The sequence below is a fragment of the Plecotus auritus genome (genome assembly GCF_963455305.1).
Source record: "Plecotus auritus genome assembly, chromosome: 4".
NCBI lineage: Eukaryota > Metazoa > Chordata > Mammalia > Chiroptera > Vespertilionidae > Plecotus > Plecotus auritus.
The window spans coordinates 83,235,124-83,256,212 of record NC_137775.1 but is presented as its reverse complement, the minus strand read 5'-3'; the positions used below and the strand labels follow the sequence as shown (position 1 = coordinate 83,256,212).

Below are 21,089 nucleotides of genomic sequence, written 5' to 3'. Positions count from 1 at the left end.
TTTATTTATAACTTTATTGATAAATTACATATACTTACCACAATATTAATGTAATAAGTATTATCTACATAATAAAACATAGACAAAGAAAAAACTTTCAAAGAATAGGCTAAAAGTAAATAAAAATAACGGTTCTAACATTCTCTATCTGCTCTTCAATGGATTATCTTTCTTACCCCATTTTGGACGCCACTGGATTAGACAGCTAACTAATACCTAGACCCACCTCCCCTCCACTCGTAAATATATGCATCCAGAGAAAGATCAATATGCCATTCATTAAAACAAATCAACTAAATAAAAAAAATTAAAAAAAAAACAGAGACAAGGAGACTAGCCAAGGATAGTGATGACACGCTCAAGTCCAGTTCACTGCTATGTAGCTATAAGAGAATGAGGCAATAAATTATGACTTGTTGACAACTTGCACCCTTCCCGCCACTCCCTTGGGTCATTATGAGGGTTAAGGATAACACTAATTATGAAGCAAGCTCTTGATCCCCTTTATAATACAAGAAAAACAAGCTGGGTGAAGTCACAGTAGCACAGGCAGGATATTTCAGCTGAGGAGTGAGGGGGACTCATGGGGCTTCTGGGACAGTCTTTGCTCTCCCTTATTAGCAGAACTCGGGGACCTCGAAAGCAGAACTGCATTTCTAGGAGCTAGTTGTCCAGTGGTTCCTCGAAGGACTTAGGAGTCAGCAATCTGGGAACAGCTGTGCATCAGAGGTATGTGTCTGTACCAGTATTTACACCTTTTTAAGTTTAAAGCCTATTTATAAGATTTGTGCCATCCTGGGATTGTGCCCACTTCCCTTCCTGCCAGTGTGGTGAGGATTGGAATCACAAACACCTGAACCTGTGAGAGGAGACTGCTCTCCACACTCGTTCTCCTAGCTCTCTCTAAAAGAAAGTGCTTCCACACATTTTCTCCTACCCTATAGTGGGCTGAGGGGACAGGGAAGCGGCCTGGTTTGTCAGCATCAATGCTCTGATTCAGAACTAGAGCCATGTCCCCAGAGCAGCAACCCCAAGGCATCTGACCTCACTGTGCCAACAACAATATTCCTGCTGATCTATCACAGGTCCAGCAATTGCACCATCAATAGGATTGGAAGAGTGGAGCTAGAATTTCATTAGCTTTCCATACAATACATCATTCATACATTCATTCATCCACTACTCACCCACTCACTCGATTCAACAAATATGCAAAGAGCATCTTCTCTGTTCTGAAGCTATACTAAACACTGGGAGCACAGCGATGAGAAGTTCTTTTTGGTACCAGTAATGGTCTAGAAACCAGCGAGTGATGCCTGCCACTTGCACTGCTGAGCACAGCCTGGCCAGCCTTGGCACAGTGCCTTTGTGCTAACCCTCTGCATGGACTTTGCAGACACCATCTCCGCACTGAGAAGTGCAGTCAGTGTGGTTAGCCCACTATTGTTAAACCAGACAAAACCCGCAGCTCAATCTAGGTAAGAGCAATGATTTTTTATCCAGACACTACGTTACCATCAGGTGATGCTATCACGTAAAAAAAGTGAGGCAAACAGATGGCTTCAGATGGGATTTGGGGCTTGCAAAGCATCACTGATGTTACAAATGAGGAAAAGCGAGGAGATGCTATTAGACACGGAGCAGGCCCTGGAGAGCACCACAGCCTGACAGACAGAGTTCTGGTCTAAATAATATCTGCACAGCAAAGGCAGTCCCATTCCACTGATGGGGTTTTGTTAACAAGTGCTATTAATTCCCAAGTGTGGGGCTATACCTCTAAGAAATATATTCCTACCTTTCTCTTAAAATATATTTTACAATGGTGTTATCTGTGTATATCACCATGACCCCGTATATTATAGCCTTTGAAGGGCTCTATTTTCATTCCCCCCACATGGTTAAGTAGGGATCCTGTGATGAACTAGAGAGACTCAGGAGGTCTGGATTTGAATCTGTACTGTCTCTGAGCTCCTTCTTAGTTCTCCTTTTTGGGGACCATTTTTCTCTGCTGAAAAAATGAGAGAGCTGTGGCAGAGACTACGATTGCCTCTCAGCATTTTTTCTCTCCTTCCTTAGTAACAAAAACTTCCATTCTTAGCTGGATACGGTACAGCATCACCCAGCCAGAATATTACATTTCCCAGCCTCCTTTCTAGTTAGATATGGCCTTTCAGCTACATTTTGGCCATACGTTGGGCCAAGTGATAAGGAGAGGTGTCATGTGGGACATACAGGAAGAATCTTTTCTACTGCCTCCTGCCTAGAATGTGGCCACAGTGGCCTGAGCTCCAACAGACACAGTGGACCAGAGGGAATTAGGAATGGAAACAGCACATGGTGCACAAGGGGATAAATGGAGTCCAAGTCCCTGATACCGTGAAAAGGACTTCTTTCATACAAAGGAGAATATAAACTTTTTCAGGCCTTTATTATTCACAGAAGACCTAATCTTATCTAATTGTCGCAATAAAGCAAGTCACAATATTTTTGCTGGTGGAGAACCTTGCCTTCTTTTTATTAAAAAAAAAAAAAGAGAGAGAGAGAGAGAAAATTGCGACATCATGAAGTGCAATAAGACAAATCACAATAAAATGAGGTATGCCTGTACAGAGCTCAACTGGCCTGGATGTCCTAGATAGATCACTTACGTGGCTGGAAATTGATGTTGGCTACTAGCTAGAGCTTAAAAATGTGGCTTGAAATTGATGTTGGCTACTAGCTAGAGCTTAAAAATGTGGCTTCTCCATGTAATTTAAGATTCCCATAGCCTGAGGGCTCTGTCCCAAAGGGAATATTGCAATAGCAAATAAGACATCCAGGCCAAAAGGTCTTCTTATGCATGCAAGGGTTATTGTGACCTAGCCCTGGAAGTCCCAGAACATAACTTCTCCTATATTCTATAGGTCAGCGGTCACCAACCAGTAGTCCGTGGACCACTGGTGGTCCGTGAGGTCCGAAAGGTTGGCGACCACTGCTATAGGTCAAGCAAGTCACTAAGGCCAGCCCAGATTCATAGAAAGTGAGCCACCCACTTCTCCGGGGAAGGAACAGCCTATGTTTACAGGGAGGAAAGATATTTTTGGCAGCACCTTTAGAAGAATATCTACAACATCATTTAAATTATGATGGTAATTAGAACCAGCACTAGACAGTGTTGTTTAATGCTCTAATAATGAAGCACATGTATTATTATACAAAAATTTATTTTTGCCCTAGCTGATTTCTCAGTGGTTAGAGCCTCAGCCTGTTAACTGAAGGGTCCCAGATTCAGTTCCAGTCAAGGGCATGTACCTTGGTTGCAGGTTCCCCGGCCCTGGTTGAGGTGCGTGCAGGAGGCAACCAATCAATGTGTCTCTCTCACATCAATGTTTCTCTCTGTCTCTCCCTCTCCCTTCTACCCTCTCTAAAAAATCAATGGAAAAACACCCTTCAGTGAGGAATAACAACAAAAATAATTTTATTTTTAATATTTTGATCAAAGTACTGGTTCTTTTTATGATCCTATTTTATTTTTATGTATTCAAAAATATTATTCTGAGTGTGGATCTAGGCTTCACCAGACTGCTACACAAACTTAGGGCATGTGAGAAGTTTAAGAACCCCTGGATTGTATAAAAGTGTGGTGACTAAAGGATTGACAGTGAGCACCTATGCTATTTCTTCCCCTGCTGGCTAGCTTCACCTCTGATCAACTGCTCCTGGGCAAACTTCTTATCTTTAAAGCTCTACATACAAAGAGACTCAAGAAAGTATAATCAACTCAAGAAATGGCAGCTAATACAATAATTGGGAAATCATGAATTATTTAATTCTACATTCCAAAAATATCTGTATAGAAAACAGACCATAAAGTATAGAGAAGATGAACTACATAATTCAATTATAGCAAGTGAAAATGGCCAGCTTATATTAAGGGCCCCAAGAGCAGCTGTTTCTTACTTAGCTCGTACTTCCCCAGCCCCAACCAGGAGGGCAAAATACATACGCAATCACTCAGTTCCCTTCTTTTGTAAGAAATGCCTGTGTCACCTCAAAGAATGTTAATTCTATGAGACAAATTTCTTGAGGGAAGAAAACTAGGTAAAATATAAGTTTATGCATTTAAGGCAATGAAATTTTGTATTAATTCTCAGCAAATTTGTAGCAGTTCACACCATAGAATATGGGGTTGGTAAGAACTTTAAAAGTGATTTCTTAGTAGGGTGACTAACTCATCCTCGTTTGCCATATATTTTGTAGGTTTTATCACTAAAAGTTCTGTATCCCAGGAAACCCCTTAGTCCTGGGTAAACCAGAGAAGTTGGTCACTCTATTTACTAATGACTTTAACAAAGATATCAGTCCCTAATATCAACCTAAATATCAATGGATGCTGGTTTCAGCATTTCAAAGTTGAAAGAACTCAAACAATGGACTCTGATGGATTATCACTGCTTATTTTAAATATAACCTTCAGTTCTTACTTCCAGAACTGAACTTACTATAAGAATTACACACAATCCTCTAAATCTGTTTTAAAAATATTGATTGTGATGTTTTACATTTTTGTAATACTGTATCTCTTTAGAAAATGACAGCGATATCTTTGAGAATATAATCTCTTCTATTTTCCCAAACTGATTAAGCTGTACAAATTGACCACTTGTGTTGTAATTAACCTATCATTTGAGCCTCTGAATTGAGAACACTTAGCAGTGCCATTGATATTTATTTTGGGGATGTTGATATTAGGCATTAATCTCTTCTAGAATGGCAACCTGGTTGAGAGTGCCACTCAGGGAGTAATTGCTTTTAATTTTAACAAAGATACCGGAATCCTTGAAGACATTATTCCCCACAAGGGTTTTCCTGAAGATCCAATGCAGATGTGTGGAACTGTAAGGCAAGACAGGCATTACATTTTGCATTTGATTTGTAGGACCCTCCAGAGAGTACACAATTTATACCCAGATAATTTCTAAACTACTGTCTTCCTAGTCCTTGGAACATTTACTGCTACCCACCTCCACCATCTTGGTTTTCCTCCTTTCCACCTTCTGTTGTTCTTACTCTCCTCCTGGTTTTATGATTGCTCTTACCCTGGTTTCTCTTCCAGCCACTTAAATTAGAATTTCCTCCAAGATGTAATCTCATACCCTCTCTCCATATCTCTCTGTGATGGTTCTCATGTAGGTTCAAACTTGGTTCAATCTCCAAGGTTTACTTAGTCAACTTGCTGAGGATTACCAAATCTAAATCCAAACTCCTGGCTGGCTTCCCCTCCCAACTCCTGCTCCACACCTCCTGTTATCTTCTAGGCATCAGCACAGGAAACAGTGTATATCTGTCATGGAGTTTATTATCCTCCCTGTTAGACTATTCCTTCCCCTGCATCCTCTATTTCTACTGATGACATTCCTACTCATTCATTCACACACAAACGTCCTGTCATCTTTCAGCCTCATTCTCTTTACCCCTTACAATTAATAAAATGCCAAGTCCTGCCAATTCTGATTTCCTATCAAGTTGATGATACATATTTATATTTTTCCATAGCAACCACCAATCTACTCATTGCTACTATGAAGCTGGTAGTTTATGCTGTTAAGGCCAAAGTACATTTAGAAGTCCTGAGGAAAATAATTCATAATTCCTTTAAAAAGTAGTTTTAAACTGTGCATGGAAGCCTGCAAAGGTTATGCAGGAGAAAGAAATTGTTATAGCAGCGAAGAAGCTGCACCTATTGCACTAAAGAAAGCACCAAACATGTTTTACATGTATGCCTATTAGGATCCTGTAGGGGCTAGTACACCAGTGCCCAGAAGGGTCATACTTCTGGGATGCTGGAGTCATAAGTCTGTAAAGTTAGAAAAGTGGTGATTCTTTATAGGTGGGGCTAAGTACCAAAATAAACTATGGGATGGGTCTCTTACATATTTCACACTTGCCAGTATCTGCTTCCAACCCAAGTTATGATCTGCGAATCCTGGGGAAATATGCCCCCTCCTAAAAAATGCTATAATACTAATGGACTATCACAGTGAGTATGTTTCTCAGGTGAGTGATGACATAAAAGGATTTAGAAAACCACTGAATTAGAGTAAAAACTAATTAGTTCCAGCAAATTAGCAAGCCATAAAATGTGTCAGGACCACCATGACTTTGGGTCTCAAGAGAAGAGTCTAAGTGGGTTCTAATTAGCCCAGAAACAAACAACAAACACCATGGTTGAGACAAACAGAGATTGACAACTTGAGATTTTAATACAAGTGTTTTAGAAAATGTACAATGCTATGAAATGCATTAACATTATTGCCCATATATTTGCCATGTTTTGTACCATGAATAAGAGCAAAATTTGTCTCCTTGTTTTCAGCCCAAGATTGCCTCCTAAAATATATAAGAAGGAATATTGTTTCTTTATTTGTTGTTTTAGATTTATGTCACTGAAATAGAATTACATCTGTGAGACACACGTGGAGACTTGGGAGGTCCTTCTAGTTTCAATGACCATGACTCAAGTGGCTTCATATAAATTAATAGCAGTATGACCCTAACCACTGACCAAACCACTGACCAAGGCCTATGACAGAATACCCTTGCCAGGGTGGGTAACCAGGAATTTGAATCTTTTTAAAGTATTTTTACAGATATATATATATATATATATATATATATATATATCCCATAAAATTGTTTCAATTAAAATAACAGCAGAGATTTTTATTTGCTATAAATGACAAAAGGAACATAATTTAAAAATATATTAGAATAGGTCATTTATAGCAAATAAAAACTCTGCTGTTATTTTAATTGAAACAATTTTTATGGGATTATATATATATATATCCCATATATATATATATATATATATATATATATATATATAAAGTATTTTTACAGATATATATATATATATATATATATATATATATCTGTAAAAATACTTTAAAAAGATTCAAATTCCTGGTATTACCTTAGTTCATGTTAGTTGGACTAGATAGCCACTAAGTTCCTTAGCAGCTGTGTATCTATAATTTACATAAATATGTGTATGTAAAAACACCCCAAAATAAAGCAAAGTACTTTATTACTTTATTACAAATCATTCAGTTCATCAAAGGACTCCACATTGCAAAGGATTTTACACTTAGCTAGCTTTAGATAGCCAGCTCCCATTGTATATTTGCAGTCTGTAGAAGTACCTGCTCCATGGTGCCTGAGGGCCTGGTTTTTCCTTCTTGTGGGAAGGACATCGCCTTAACACCCCTGACCATTAGGCAAAGTTCACAGAGGTCTGTTTTCCCTCTAAGGAACTGCCTAAAAGCGAGGAGATTTATACAGTATCTAAATATCCTTTGATCTTTGGTTTCAGATTTTCTTTTTATTTGTTTATTTTTATTTGATAATGCTGGTTAAAGTTTCTGTGTCAAAAGTATCTCTTAATCATATTTGTCTGTTCTTCCCTATAAAAACTTTAAAAAAACATTCCCATTTATATCCTAAATAACATTAAAGAAAATATTGACTATTGTCCCCTGAAAGAAACAAAATTTCTCTAAATATTTGTGCTCCATTCCTCCCCTTACCCCACCAGACTCTTTTCTCCCATAACAGGCTTCTTCTGGTCACAGAAAGAGAGATTTGGGCACAGGTTGCAGCCCAGACACTGTCATCTACCCCATTTCAGAGTGAGCAATCCCAGACTGGGGGCTTAATTATGTTTGGAGGGTTTAAGAATCCCATTTTCAGGCAGTTAAGAGGCAATACAATAACACCAAGCATTATAGGTATTAAAGAATAAAGAAACTAAAATCCTTTGACCAGTCTGTCTCCTGGTGTTCTTCAATTTCTGACACATGTAAGTCAATAGAATCTAATGTCTGCCCAGAGAGGGAAGACAGAACAAATTTACCAAACCCTGAAACACTCAAACCTTTTGAATTGTCAAGTACATCTGCTCTTAATTACATGTGTGCACACACACTCACACACATAAACACATACGTAGTGGTAGATTAAAGACAGCTGCAAGTTCTTTGCTGTTCTTCCCATTGAGAGTGGAGCCTAATTTTTCTCCTTGGTATCTGAGCTGGCTTTAGTGCCTTGCTTGACCAAGAGAATGTGATGGTTATGATATTCTGATGCAACTAAGCTGGCCCAGAAGGCATGCAGCTTCCACCAAGTCTCTTAAACTGCAATTCATGGAGGATCTCAATAAGAATATCCCAGCCTAGACCTACCACACAAACTTGTGAACAAAATAAAATATTTGTATGTTTTAAACTGTTAAGTTTCTAGGCAGTTTGTTAAGTAGTGACAGATTTCCAGAACACACCTACCGACAGTCACCATTCTGATATCACACATCATCCAAAGGGCCACGTCTCCTGCATCTCACTTAATAGTGAATCAGAACACATGTGGTGATGGTTTGTATGACTTTTCTGTCCCATTTTAATGGGACAAGACCGAAATTTTTGAAAACTACTTAAGCTACAGAGAGAACACTAATATTTATAATACTTGGTTTCTAATTGATGTTGCAGACCTAAATTTGTGCATTATGTGTATCTTACCCTAAATTAGTTATAATCTCAGGCTATTAAAAAATTAAATCAAGCTAATAATGCTATATCTATATAAATTCCTTCCCCAAAAAATTACTTCCTGATTGATGATCATCTTACCTTATATCACCAACCTTAATGCCTTGCGACTTCACAAGGAAATGTGTTAAATATTGCCATCTTTGAACATCACATGACTTTGATGAACCTCTTTGCTATTTAAAGCACCCGAGTATTGAAAATCAGAACAAACAGAAGAACTATTATGAAAACAAAACAGGACTCTCTCATTCATTTTCAAATAAGGACAGTTCAAAGTAACTTTTTAAAAAATAGAACACAGGGAATTCTAACACACATACACACATATACTAGTATGCTGGAGGCTATATGATATCATATCTATACTCTTCAAAATAGAATCCGATCATTTGGAATTATAACACATTTTCCTTTCATTAAGTCTGCCCTGTGTGAAAAGGGTGTCATTCTGTTGTGGCTGCAACTCTCTGAGAGAGAGCATAAGGGGGGTGGCAGGTAGGGAGGAGGGATCTTACACAGATCCTGTTAGATCAGCTCAGGATAAAACTGAAAGTACAAGCTAGCAGGATCATTTTATCCATTGACCAGGTATTCTTGTGAAGGTTGGAGGCTTTCAAACTTGAAAATTATGTTTCGGCTTTGTAAGATGACTAGGATGGATTTAGACCAATCTTCCCAATATTTAGGAGGGAAAGACAATCCGACACACTTGTTTATATGAAGCTCAGTTAACATAAACTAAACTATGGGAGCAAATTCTTCCTGGTTACCTCAGCTTATTCCATATAATACCAATGAGAAGAATTTATAGCTCTTTCAAAATCCAGTGTCTGCCTGGCTGGTGTGGCCCAATGGTTGAGTGTCGACCTATGAAGCAGGAGGTCATAGTTCAATTCCTGGTCAGTGCACATGCCCGGGTTGTGGGCTCGATCCCCAGTGAGGGGCAAGTACGAGGCACCCAATCAATGATTCTCTCTCATCATTGATGTTTGTATCTCTCTCTCCCTTCCTCTCTGAAGTCTGCATATATATATATATATATATATATATATATATGTGTGTGTGTGTGTGTGTGTGTGTGTGTGTGTGTGTGTGTGTGTATAAATTCTTTGTTGTTTAAAGTATTACATATGTCCACTTTTCCCCCCATTGACATCTCCCTGGCCATTTATATTTTTTAAATCTAATGTCTATAAAGACAGAACACCTCAAAGGGAAACGGTGCCATACTTAAGATAGAGATATCTTTTATTAGTACAGGAAATTCCTATTTTTATGGAATAGGATGGGTCTGAGGTCATTCCATAAAATAGATTTCCCAGAGAATGGAAATAGGCAATTTACCCTAAGAATTTTATTGAAAAAATTATGCTATTCTATTTGAATAATGATGGGAATGTTCTACCCATTTTCTTTATTAATGAATTAAAATACACAAAACACCATAAAATTATATTAGAGGTTCAAAAGTATCACTTAAATCTTCTTTACCAGTCACTTTCATTTTATAAAATCAGCAGTTCCATTAAAATCATATTATGTAAAAATGGGTTTTTACTGTAATAATAGTTATTACCTATTTAGCTCCCAAAGATTTTGTGAAAATTAAATAATAAGCCATTGGAAAGCAAATACAAAGTGTCGCTAATAGCAGAGGCCAAGAGGGGCAGCCAGATAGAAAAAATGAAGGAAAGGAGCTCCTGCTGCATTAAAAATTACAGCTTTCATCCGTAATTCCATTACTGCCAACACTCTTCTCAACATTATGATGTATTAATTATAGCCCTCATGTTATAGATGAAGGTCAGAAAGGTTTAAAATTTATCCAATATCACGCAGTTGGTAAATGACAGAATCCAAATGCAAACCCAAGTTTATCCTCGTGGACAGCCCTCCTTATCTACTGAAGCCTCGCTACCTACCCAATATGCTCTGGTGTCCCATACTGTCCCTCAGACTGTTATCCCATCTTCCAAGGGCCACTTCAAATGCCTCTCTTCCACTATGACGGTGATTCTAAACACGTCTGTTTTGATTCCAGCTATTTGTTATATTGTTATGTATCATGTGTTTTATTATCCCAGCTGAGGTCACTAGCTGTTTTGAGGTCATGGCTGTATCTGATTTGCCTTTGGAGCCTCAGATGAAGAGCACCTGGTTCAGTGCCTTGAACACAGTGAATGCTCAGTAAACGTTGGTTAAACTGAACTGGAAAGGAGTGTTACCTTCAATTACAGCTACATTTGCTATCAGATGCACAGCAAGTGCTTTTACCAATGGCTCATTACATGAGATACTTCTTTGGGAAGTTTCTCCAGTTTTCCCATGTGTGTGCACCTACCGAGATGTGGTAAGATTGAATTCCTCGAGTAGAGTAAATAACAAAGTTTTCTTCCATTTAATTCCGCATGAAGGGAACAATGTAAGCAGCCAGCAGAGAAATATGAATTCAGTAAAAAATGTAGTCTGATGTGAATGAGGCATAGCAGGTGGGGATGTAGAGTTTTTAAAAATGATATGATAAAGAGTTAGGGCATTGGAATCAAACTGTCTGATTTTCTGCCCCAGCCTCTTTACTGAATAGCTGGATGAAACCTGGGCAAGTTACTTAATATCTCTGTGTCCCAGATTTCTCATCTAACAAAGGAGGGTAAAAACAGCATCCTCACATAAAATAGTTGTGAGAATTAATTGAGGAAATATATGCAGATCACACAGCACAGTGTATGGCACACATCAAGCACTCAAGTTATAGTGGCAGTTATCACCATGGTAAAAATCTTAGTTATTAGGATTCTGTTCAAAGAGAAGACATTATTTTCCACAGACCTGTAAAATTGTATAGTTGTACTATGTCGAACTCAAAGATTTATTTCTGGTATTAAATTATGGATGACAGCGTTGACATGTGCACTTCATTCAAGCAATACTTATTGAATGTCTATTTTGTGCCAGACTTGGGTGAACAAATGTACTTGATTCAAAGAAGACTAGGAATGAAAGAAACCAGGAGAACCAGGAAAAGTTTAAGAATACACATCACAAATAGAAAGAGGAGGTAAATTAAACCCAAAGTTCCAGCAGAGGGCAGAATGTCAAGGTTTGCCAAAAATAAGTAGAGAAAAATTAACCAGAACAGCTCCTATGTAAGGCTCAAAACTGAACGGAACAATGAATTAAAATGCTGGCCACTATAAGATGATTTGCTGGAGTTCAAAGAGGGGTTAATTAGAAGAGAGAGGCAACAGGAAAAGAGTAAGGACTTCATTTATTATATATTACATATCAGTTTTCATTTACTTATCTTTACATTTGAAAAGTACAAATAATAAACAATAACTACATGTTTTAAAAGTCTTAACTCCTCTGGTTCTCACAATAATACTAAAGGACAAAAAATACTCTATACATCCAATGACTATGCCCCCACCCACCATTTTCCAAAGCACTGATTTGTGCTATTTAAAAGCAATCTTATGGAGAATTCAAGTCCATCTCATTAGCCGACCATGAACAAAAGAATGAGGATGATGGAGAATGCCAGAGGTTCTAGGCGGCCAGGACACACATGGATACAGTCAACTGCAATGCCAAGCAAGATAGCTAAGATTGCTCCTCACTCAGCATAAAGGTCCCAAAGGATATTAAAAGCTTGGCAACCTTCAAAAGCTTCTCTTGCTTCCTGCACAGGGTGGTAGAAACAGCTTGCTCAGTGGGAAAAACCATAGCCCAGGGCCAATCCGCTGGCCAGATTCATCAAAGAGATGGCTGAGACAGAACAGATTTTTCCTTTTCGTATAGGAATGACTCATGAGCTTGTTTACTCAAAAAGTTACATCCTCCATGGAGAGAAGTGGAAGATAGGGGAGTTGGATAATAATAATGATAGTTCAAGTTCCTATTGATCAGCCCACACCCTCCAGCCCCTCAACTCTCTAGGCAATTACTGGCACATCACCACTGCCCAGAAGACAGTCAGTATATTTTGTTGTTTTTCTCTCTCTTTTTAGTTTTATTTTACTCTATTTTTCTGCCTTCATTTTTTGTCATTAATAAAACAAACAACACAACTACTCTCTTTTGTTTACTTTTAGACTTCATATTTTATTTTTTTAATCTTTATTGTTGAAAGTGTTACATAAGTCCCTCCTTTTCCCCCATTAACCTCTTCCAGCCCACTCCTTTACCCCTCCCCCAGACCCTCACCACCCATACTCTTAGACTTTAGGAAGAATGCACTTGATTGGATAAGAATATGGACTCAGAGTAAGACAGTCTGAGTTAAAATTCTGACTCTGCTGAACCTCAAACTGTGTGATCCTGAGCAATTTCTTAACTGCCCTGGCCTCTGTTTCTCTGTCAGTAAGAATGGGATTAATAATGTTACTGATATCACAGAGTTATTGTGGGGATTAAATTAATTAATATAGGGAGAATAATTTCCACCATGTCGTTAGTTGTCAACAAATGCTTAATATTATCATTATTACTTCACAGATGACCAGATGTTCACCTTCCAGTACTGATCTTCTTTTATGCAGTATTTACTTAAGTTCAAACCATAAATGTAATTAGGTCTTCTAGGGGAAATATATTTGTCCTATTAAAAATATTTTCTTCTCAGGCTGGAGAGACTTTCTGGGAGTTTCAAAAACTGAATATATAGAAAAAATGAATGTTGTAAGTATGGTATGTGTTTCAGTATATCTGAGGAATCATCTTTCTCCTATCTGTTAGTACACAGGGAGGAAGTTCTAGATAGGCAGATGGATAGATAGATGATAGATAGATAGATATTTTGTTTTTCTATTTTATTAATCTGTTCCTTTTCTAGCATCTTTGGAAAATCATGGCAACAGAAGAGCTTATTTGTCATTTTTTTCTCAGTCCTGTCTGTAAAAGCTTCACACAGGCAAAAGATTAAGAACCTTTAAAAATTGTTTCTTTCCATGTACTCTGCCTTTCAAGCATAAGCTGTAAATCTGTTCTCTAACACATAAAAAAAATATCTAGTTAGTCCATAATTTTAAGTCCTCTTGGCATTGTGACTACTTATTCTACCTTTAATGAAGGTTGGCTGAGCTAATTTTTCCAGATTTCACTTATAAATGCCTACTTACTTCCACAATCTCTACTGTGTCATACAATAAACTTAAATGACAGATAATCCCCAACTAGACTGGCCTGGTTCAGTCTGCCAGTGATTAATTCATGGATTCATGGATTGTTTTTACTCACTTGGTAAAATCAGGACGTCATCCCCAGGGCCTGGGATGGTATGGTTGTGTCCTCCCCAGCCCTCTTCAACACCTGTCCATGCTTCAGGGAGGGACCATTTTAAAGCTGATTCAGGCACAGAGGTAGAAGCTAGAAAACAAGAGGGAAGTAGTAAAGAGTAACTGAAAATCTGATTCACTATGATAACTTGTAAATTCTATTATTATTTTAGAACGCTGGTGATATTTTCACCTCCAGAAGTGGCTGCTTTTTAAAATTTTATAACCTTCCAACAAAACTTTTATTAGGTACAAAGCAAGTAATTATTCATTCCTTTGATTATCTCCACTTCTAGGGAAAATATAATTTACTTTTGTTATTAAACTGTTGCATTTTGCCTTATTATAGTTATTATATGAGCCTATCATAAAACAATTGAAAAGGGTAAAAATAGAAAGAAAAATCAAAAAATAATAATTGCTTATAACCTCACTACCTAGAGAGAACACCATTAACCTTTTATATAAAAATGCTGAGCAATTTCCTTCCAGAATTGCTCAGCATTCTTATATAATTGAGATATCATATATGCAATTTTACAACCAATTCTTTCTTTATTTAGCTTAGTAAAATTTCATATGCATTTTCTCATGTCATTATGACTCCTTGTAAATATAATTTTAATGGCTACCTAATCTATCCTATACGTATAATAAAGAGGTAATATGCAAATTGACCATCACTCCAACACACAAGATGGCCACCCCCATGTGGTCAAAGATGGCCGCCCCCATGTGAACACAAGATGGCCGCCACAAGATGGCCTCCCCCATGTGGACACAAGATGGCCGCCACAAGATGGCCACCCCCATGTGGACACAAGATGGCCGCCACAAGATGGCCGCCCCCATGTGGACACAAGATGGCCGCCACAAGATGGCCACCCCCATGTGGACACAAGATGGCCGCCACAAGATGGCCTGCAAGGGAGGGCAGATGGGGGTGATCAGGCCTGCAAGGGAGGGCAGTTCAGAGCAACCAGGTTTACAGGGGAAGGTAGTTGGGGGGGGGCCAGGCCTGCAGGGGAGGGCAGTTGGGGGGGACCAGGCCTGCAGGGGAAAGCAGTTGGGGGGGGACCAAGTCTCCAGGGGAGGGCAGTAGGGGGGACCAGGCCTGCAGGGGAGGACAGTTGGGGGGGACCAGGCCTACAGGGGAGGGCAGTTGGGAGGGACAAGGCCTGCAGGGGAGAGCAGTTGGGGGTGACCAGGCCAGCAGAAGAGGGCAGTTGGGGTGACTGGGCCAGCAGGGGAGGGCAGGTGGGGGCGACCAGGCCTGCAGGGAAGGACAGTTGGGGGCGGGAAGGGCAGTTAGGGGTGACCAGGCCAGCAGGGGAGGGCATTTAGGGGCAATCGGGCCGGCAGGGAAGCAGTTAGGCATCGATCAGGCTGGCAGGGGAGTGGTTAGGGGTGATCAGGCTGGCAGGCAGAAGCAGTTAGGGGCAATCAGGCAGGCAGGCAGGTGAGCGGTTGGGAGCCAGCAGTCCTGGATTGTGAGAGGGATGTCTGACTGCCCACCAGGATCAGGCCTAAACGGGCAGTCAGACATCCCTCGAGGGGTCCCAGATTGGAGAGGGTGCAGGCTGGACTGAGGGACACACAGCCCCCCCCCCCCCACCCCCCATGCACAAATTTCATGCACCAGGCCTCTAGTATATATATAAAAGGCTAATATGCAAAGTGTCCCCTCGGGAGTTCGACCGGGAGACCAGGAGTTCAATCGCTCGCTATAACATGTGCTGACCACCAGGGTCCAGCGCAGAATGAAGAAAGGCCCTGGCCGGTAGCCGGAAGGCGCCTATTGGCCCTGACCACTGGCCAGGCCTAGGGACCCTACCCATGTGCACTGGGCCTCTAGTATTCTATATGAAAAGTCCATAATTTACTTAATTTCTAATATTTGGTATTTAAGCTGATTTCTTCTTAAAATAGAATCACTGAATCAAAAGGTATGATCTTCTCATAGCTCTTAATGAATATTAAAAGCAGTATAATAATTTGGACACCACTCATTGCAGTAATTTACATACAGTTCATATGTTCCAAATGGTTTTTATTGATTCTACCACTGATGACCAAACAGCATTTTCTTTTCAACCCTCCTACTGGCCTCTTCATCAGGGAATTGAAACATAAATCGACTGATTTCCAATGAGGAATGCCCAGCATCACATCACGCACACCATGCTGAATTGTACCCACATGTTCTTTACTGGAATGTGATCCCTGCTGCAGTCACGGGGCAGAGAAATTGTCTCAGAAGAGAATGAAAAGATTCACAGATGACTAAACATTCTTCTTCCAGCACAGATCTTCTTTTATTCAGTAATATTTTAAGTAGTTCAAATTAAACCACAAATGAAATTAAGTCTTATAGGGGGAATACATTTGTTCTATGAAAAATGTTTTCTTCTCACGCTAGAAAAATTTCCTGGGAGTTTCAAGAACTTATATGATGGGGGATCTCACATGATTGGTGGGAGGGGCAGATCTCATTCATTACTTGCTAAATTCATAACCATAAATATTCAATGTCTTTTCTATCAGAATTGCCCTAAAAATGTAGGGATACAAAAAGAAATACTATGCCACACTTTGCCCTAAGGAGCTAATAGCATATGTAAATTGTGTAAGTAAATATTGGGAGGATAGAGCTCTGAAGGGATTTCTCTCCAATAGTACCCGACCAAGGGAGGAAATGAGACCTTGCCAGGGCAGGCTTCCTGGAGAGGAAGATCTGAGCTGCATTTGAAAAGCTCGGGAGCTATAAAGGTAAAGGGGGAGGGGGGGATGTGGTGAGGTGATGTGGTGAGAATCTGCACTCTAGACAGAGGAATGAGCATGAGCAATGGCAAGAAATAAAAGATCAAGTGGAAGAACTATGGGCAGTTCGTAAGGAGGCAAATTATGAGGCTGCAAAAATAATCAGAGATCAATATGTGAAGAGTAACAAAGATGGAGAAGCCTCTGGGTTTCCATCATGGGTGCTGACGGGCAGAGATAGAAATACCCATTAGGACATGTATTAATGAATTCTGTTTCGGCCATATGGAGTTTGGGATGCCTGTGAGACCTCCAGGTGAAAATATACAGCAAGCAGGGAATGGATATAAATCTGAAGGATGGAAAAGGGTTCTGAGTCAGAGAGATGGATTTTGGAGTCATCAGCCCAAGAGGTCATATTTGAAACTGAGGATATCTGTGATAGTTCCAGAGTACTAAGTGAAAAGAGAAAAGCCTGCAGCCAGAACCATAGGGAACATCCAATTGTTTTGTCTACCTGAACCCAACTCCCCAGGAAAACATGGTCTAATTAGGGCCCCAGGATAATTTCAAAGGATGGATGGATAGATAGATATAGAGATAGGTAGGTAGATAGATAGATAGATGATAGATAGATAGATAGATAGATAGATAGATAGATAGATAGATAATACATGTCAAGTAGAAAGCCTAGGCAATTTAATTAGCATAAAACATATCTCATATCATGGGAATCAGGCAATGTCTAGAAACAAGCCTCATTCAGAAAGAGGCTCCCTCCATATTTTATAAAAACTAATACTGTAATACCTTCCTAAGTTTCCTCCCAATATTTACTCCTTTCTAATACTACACCCTAAATATTCAGGTGGGGATAGGATGGGAACATTTGTTGAAATGGCCACTAGCTAGAACCACAAGCACCAGAAAAAATGATGTCCTGAAGCCTTATTTCCAGTGATATTTTAAACAGGCAATGACTAGGTTCTTCAAAATGCTATGCCAAACCTCAAAAAACCATAATTACTGCAATTTTATATTGCAGATGTGGGAAACAAACATTCTTCCCTTTAGTCGTCTTCACTCTCATTTATACAAAGGCCAAAAATGTCTTTAGTTGAACAAAATAAATCTTAAGGTAGTTGTCCTAACGAATGTTATTATGAAGGAATTTGATTATTCTATACAATCTATACAGTGAATGGATAAGGAAACACCTTATCCTCCTGCGTGGTTATTAGATTTCCATACAGTTACTACCTAGCTTCTACAAGACTGTTTCGTTATTAATATAGAAAGGTGAGGAGAGAAAAAGAGCCTCTGACAGTGAAAGAAGAAGTAGTCAGAGGTATTCAGGGAGAACCAGGAGAGAAGAATTTCTTGGAAGCCTAAGAAATAAATGTCCAAAGGGAAAAAGCGGCCTTGTTAATACAAATTTCTGATGAGAGAAGGAACAAGAAGTGGCTAGTGAACTAGGCGACCAGTGCATGAGTGATCAGGATGAGAGCAGTCCCAGTGGAGTTCTCAAGGGAGAAACCACTGTGGATTACAGTGGCTTGAGGGATTCAGTGGAGAGAAGCAAGGAAGACACTGGGTCAGAATATCCACAGAGCTTACTGAGGAGCCTTTAAACTTTGAGACTCTCAGCCTTTGATCTGTCTTCCCAACCTTTAGATAAGTTAGACTTATCTTGAAACTGGAGTCCATAAATTTTGGTCAGGATCACCATTTGGAATGAAGCCTCACCCTGCTTTCCTCTACAGATCTGTCACTCAATGACAACCAAAATTGGAGATGGTTGGAACTTCATATCTCAGCTACATATTGCCCTTTCCACCTTAATCCTTCATTTGCACCAGCTTTTTATGGCTTTGCATGAAGAGGAAGCTATTTAGAGAAGTTTGAAGACGAGATATCAACTAGAGAAGGATTAGGTAAGTATTCATAAATTTTGTTTTGTTTTATTTTAATTGGGAAGCAATAACTGAAGGAGCCAGTAAAGAAGGGCAGGTTAACTACACAAGACAAAGTTATTTCCTGATGGCACAAAGTTCAGAAGGTGCTGGAAGAGATGGGCTGACTTTAAACAGGAGAAGAGTGACAGATTCTCAGAGACCAAAGAAAAGGAAATAAACTTAGATCTCTGGGACAAAGGTTGGCAAATTTAGGGAGAGAAGATCTGATCATCTCAATGTTCTCATATGACTATGGACAGCATTTGAAATTAGCCCTCATTGAAGAAACAACACAGTTGAGGAAAAGCCTCTTCAGAAATATTTTTATCTTCCATCAAAGTGGTTGCTTCACTTACCCATTCCCTTGCCTCCCATCTTTTATAAATCATCATGGGCATTGAGAGAAACTGATAAAGCCACAGTGTTGGGGGAGCATGAAAGACCTTCATTGGGGTATTCAGAAAACTAGGTACCATCTTAACCCAAATTCACATAAATCTGTATCCCAAACCACTAAGTGCTCAAACAACAATTTACATCACATCACCTTCTCTGCTCTCCCCATAACTGGCCCATATGTCCCCTAACTTCTGCTGTTTCTAGTTACCTATCCATGATTCCCACAGTGAACAGCACAATCTTGTACACAGAATAAGCCTTCAGTTAAATGAGTGAGCTAAGATGCTCTCTGCAGCAGGAAACCTTAACCCAAAATGTTTCTTCTACATTACATACTCTATTGAATCTTTGAATAGGTTAACATATAGATAGAAGTCCATGAATTATTCCATTCTTGTTTTGTTAAAGAATTTTTGATAATGTTAATTGGTAAAATGTTAATATTGAGGGAAATTAGGTTAAACCTATATGGAAATTCTTTACTACTCTTGCAAATTTTCTGTAAGTCTGAAATTAAACAAAAGTTTAAAAATAATTTGCTGGGGAAAAAAAAGAATTTTTGATACTGCAATAATTTTACCGTTTTTCATAGAGCTATTCCTTATCACCCATATTTATTTAAATTTTTTCATTTGCATATACCCTACACTATGGAAATCAGCCTATGTCTGAGAACCACATTAATATTTGAATTTATTTCTAAAGAATGGTAATGTACTAATTCTGTAACTCCCTGCATTTTGGGGTAGTTTTCTGTCCCAAACTTATAGGCTAGGAAAACTGGCTATATGCAATTGCTTCTGATGTAATTCATAAGTTTGCATATGCCATAAAAGGGAGTTTAAGCACATTAGCAAGTATATGGTAAAGCAGAAAGAACATTAGAATGAGCTGGGAAACCGAGTTCTCATTCAGGTTAACCACTCACTACTGATATGACCAAATAAACCTTAATCTCTAGGCTCCCATGCTCTCATTCATAAAATGAGGAAATTGGATAGGACAGCCTATAATGTTTCTTCCCTTATTAAAAGTCTACAACTCCATAAAGCATTGACTTTCTATTTATTCATCATGTTGTAATTGACAAACCAAATGAAGCATCTCCCGGTTAAACTGACCCTGCTGAAAAGTCCTTGGATGCTGGCCACCCAAGTGTCCTTCCAAAGAGTCCTTCATACAGAACTCTTCATACTAAGTGCTGTGGCCACCCTGGCTACAGCTGGCTAAACCAGGAATGGCCACCATAAATGGCCCAGTATCCTCTGAAGGGTCCTAACATAAGAGCTTCCCCAATAGCTAGATTCTTTACAAAATGGGGACTGACCTAACTGATCTCATCTCTTTTTGGGGATTTTGAACACAGAACTTTTAAAGAAGAGAGAACTGTAAGATACTTTCCCTTAATAACAGTTATTTTAAAGGAAATTTAGTTAGTCATTTGATTGACATCCCAAGTGACCATAAGACCCCATAAATTCAAAGACCATTGCCCATTGCTGTACCCTCTTGTACCTCACATGAGAGGCACTCAATTATTAAGGCTTTTATGAGCCACCTAAAACAAAACAGAAACGAACTCATCGACACAGAGAACAAACTGATGGTCGCCAAATAGAAGAGGTGTTAGGAAGATGATAGAAGAAGGTGAAAGGGACTAAGAAGTACAAATCGCCAGTTATGAAAATAATCTGGGGATGTAAAGTACAAAATAGAGAATATAGTCCAAGATCATGTAATAACTATGTATGGTGCCAGATGGATACTAGATTCATTGGGGGGATCACTTCATAAGGTATATAAATGTCTCATCACTATGCTGTACACCTGAAACTAATATAATATTGTACATCAATTATAATTGAAAAATAAATTTTTTAAAATTTAAAAATAGAAAAAGAAGTTGCTACATGATGAGAATGAATAAAATCTCATAGTTATTTCAAAAGAAAGAAAGAAGAAAGAAAGAAAGAAAGAAAGAAAGAAAGAAAGAAAGAAAGAAAGAGAGAGAGGGAGGAAGGGAGGGAGGGAGGGAGGGAGGGAGGGAGGGAGGGAGGGAGGAAGGAAGGAAGAAAGAAAGAGAAAGGAATGAAGGAAGATCTGGGCTA

General features: G+C 39.0%; 1 protein-coding gene across 1 annotated transcript in view; it reads right to left on the bottom strand.

Annotated features, from left to right (window-relative positions):
• The window catches only part of PKHD1 (PKHD1 ciliary IPT domain containing fibrocystin/polyductin), a gene marked incomplete at both ends in the record, with an annotated part of 416,219 nt that overhangs the window by 166,740 nt on the left and 228,390 nt on the right, over window positions 1-21,089 (bottom strand). The window contains one exon of the mRNA XM_080665111.1: window positions 13,830-13,958. Coding sequence (XP_080521237.1) covers window positions 13,830-13,958 — 129 coding nt within the window. The remainder of the gene's footprint in view (window positions 1-13,829; window positions 13,959-21,089) is intronic.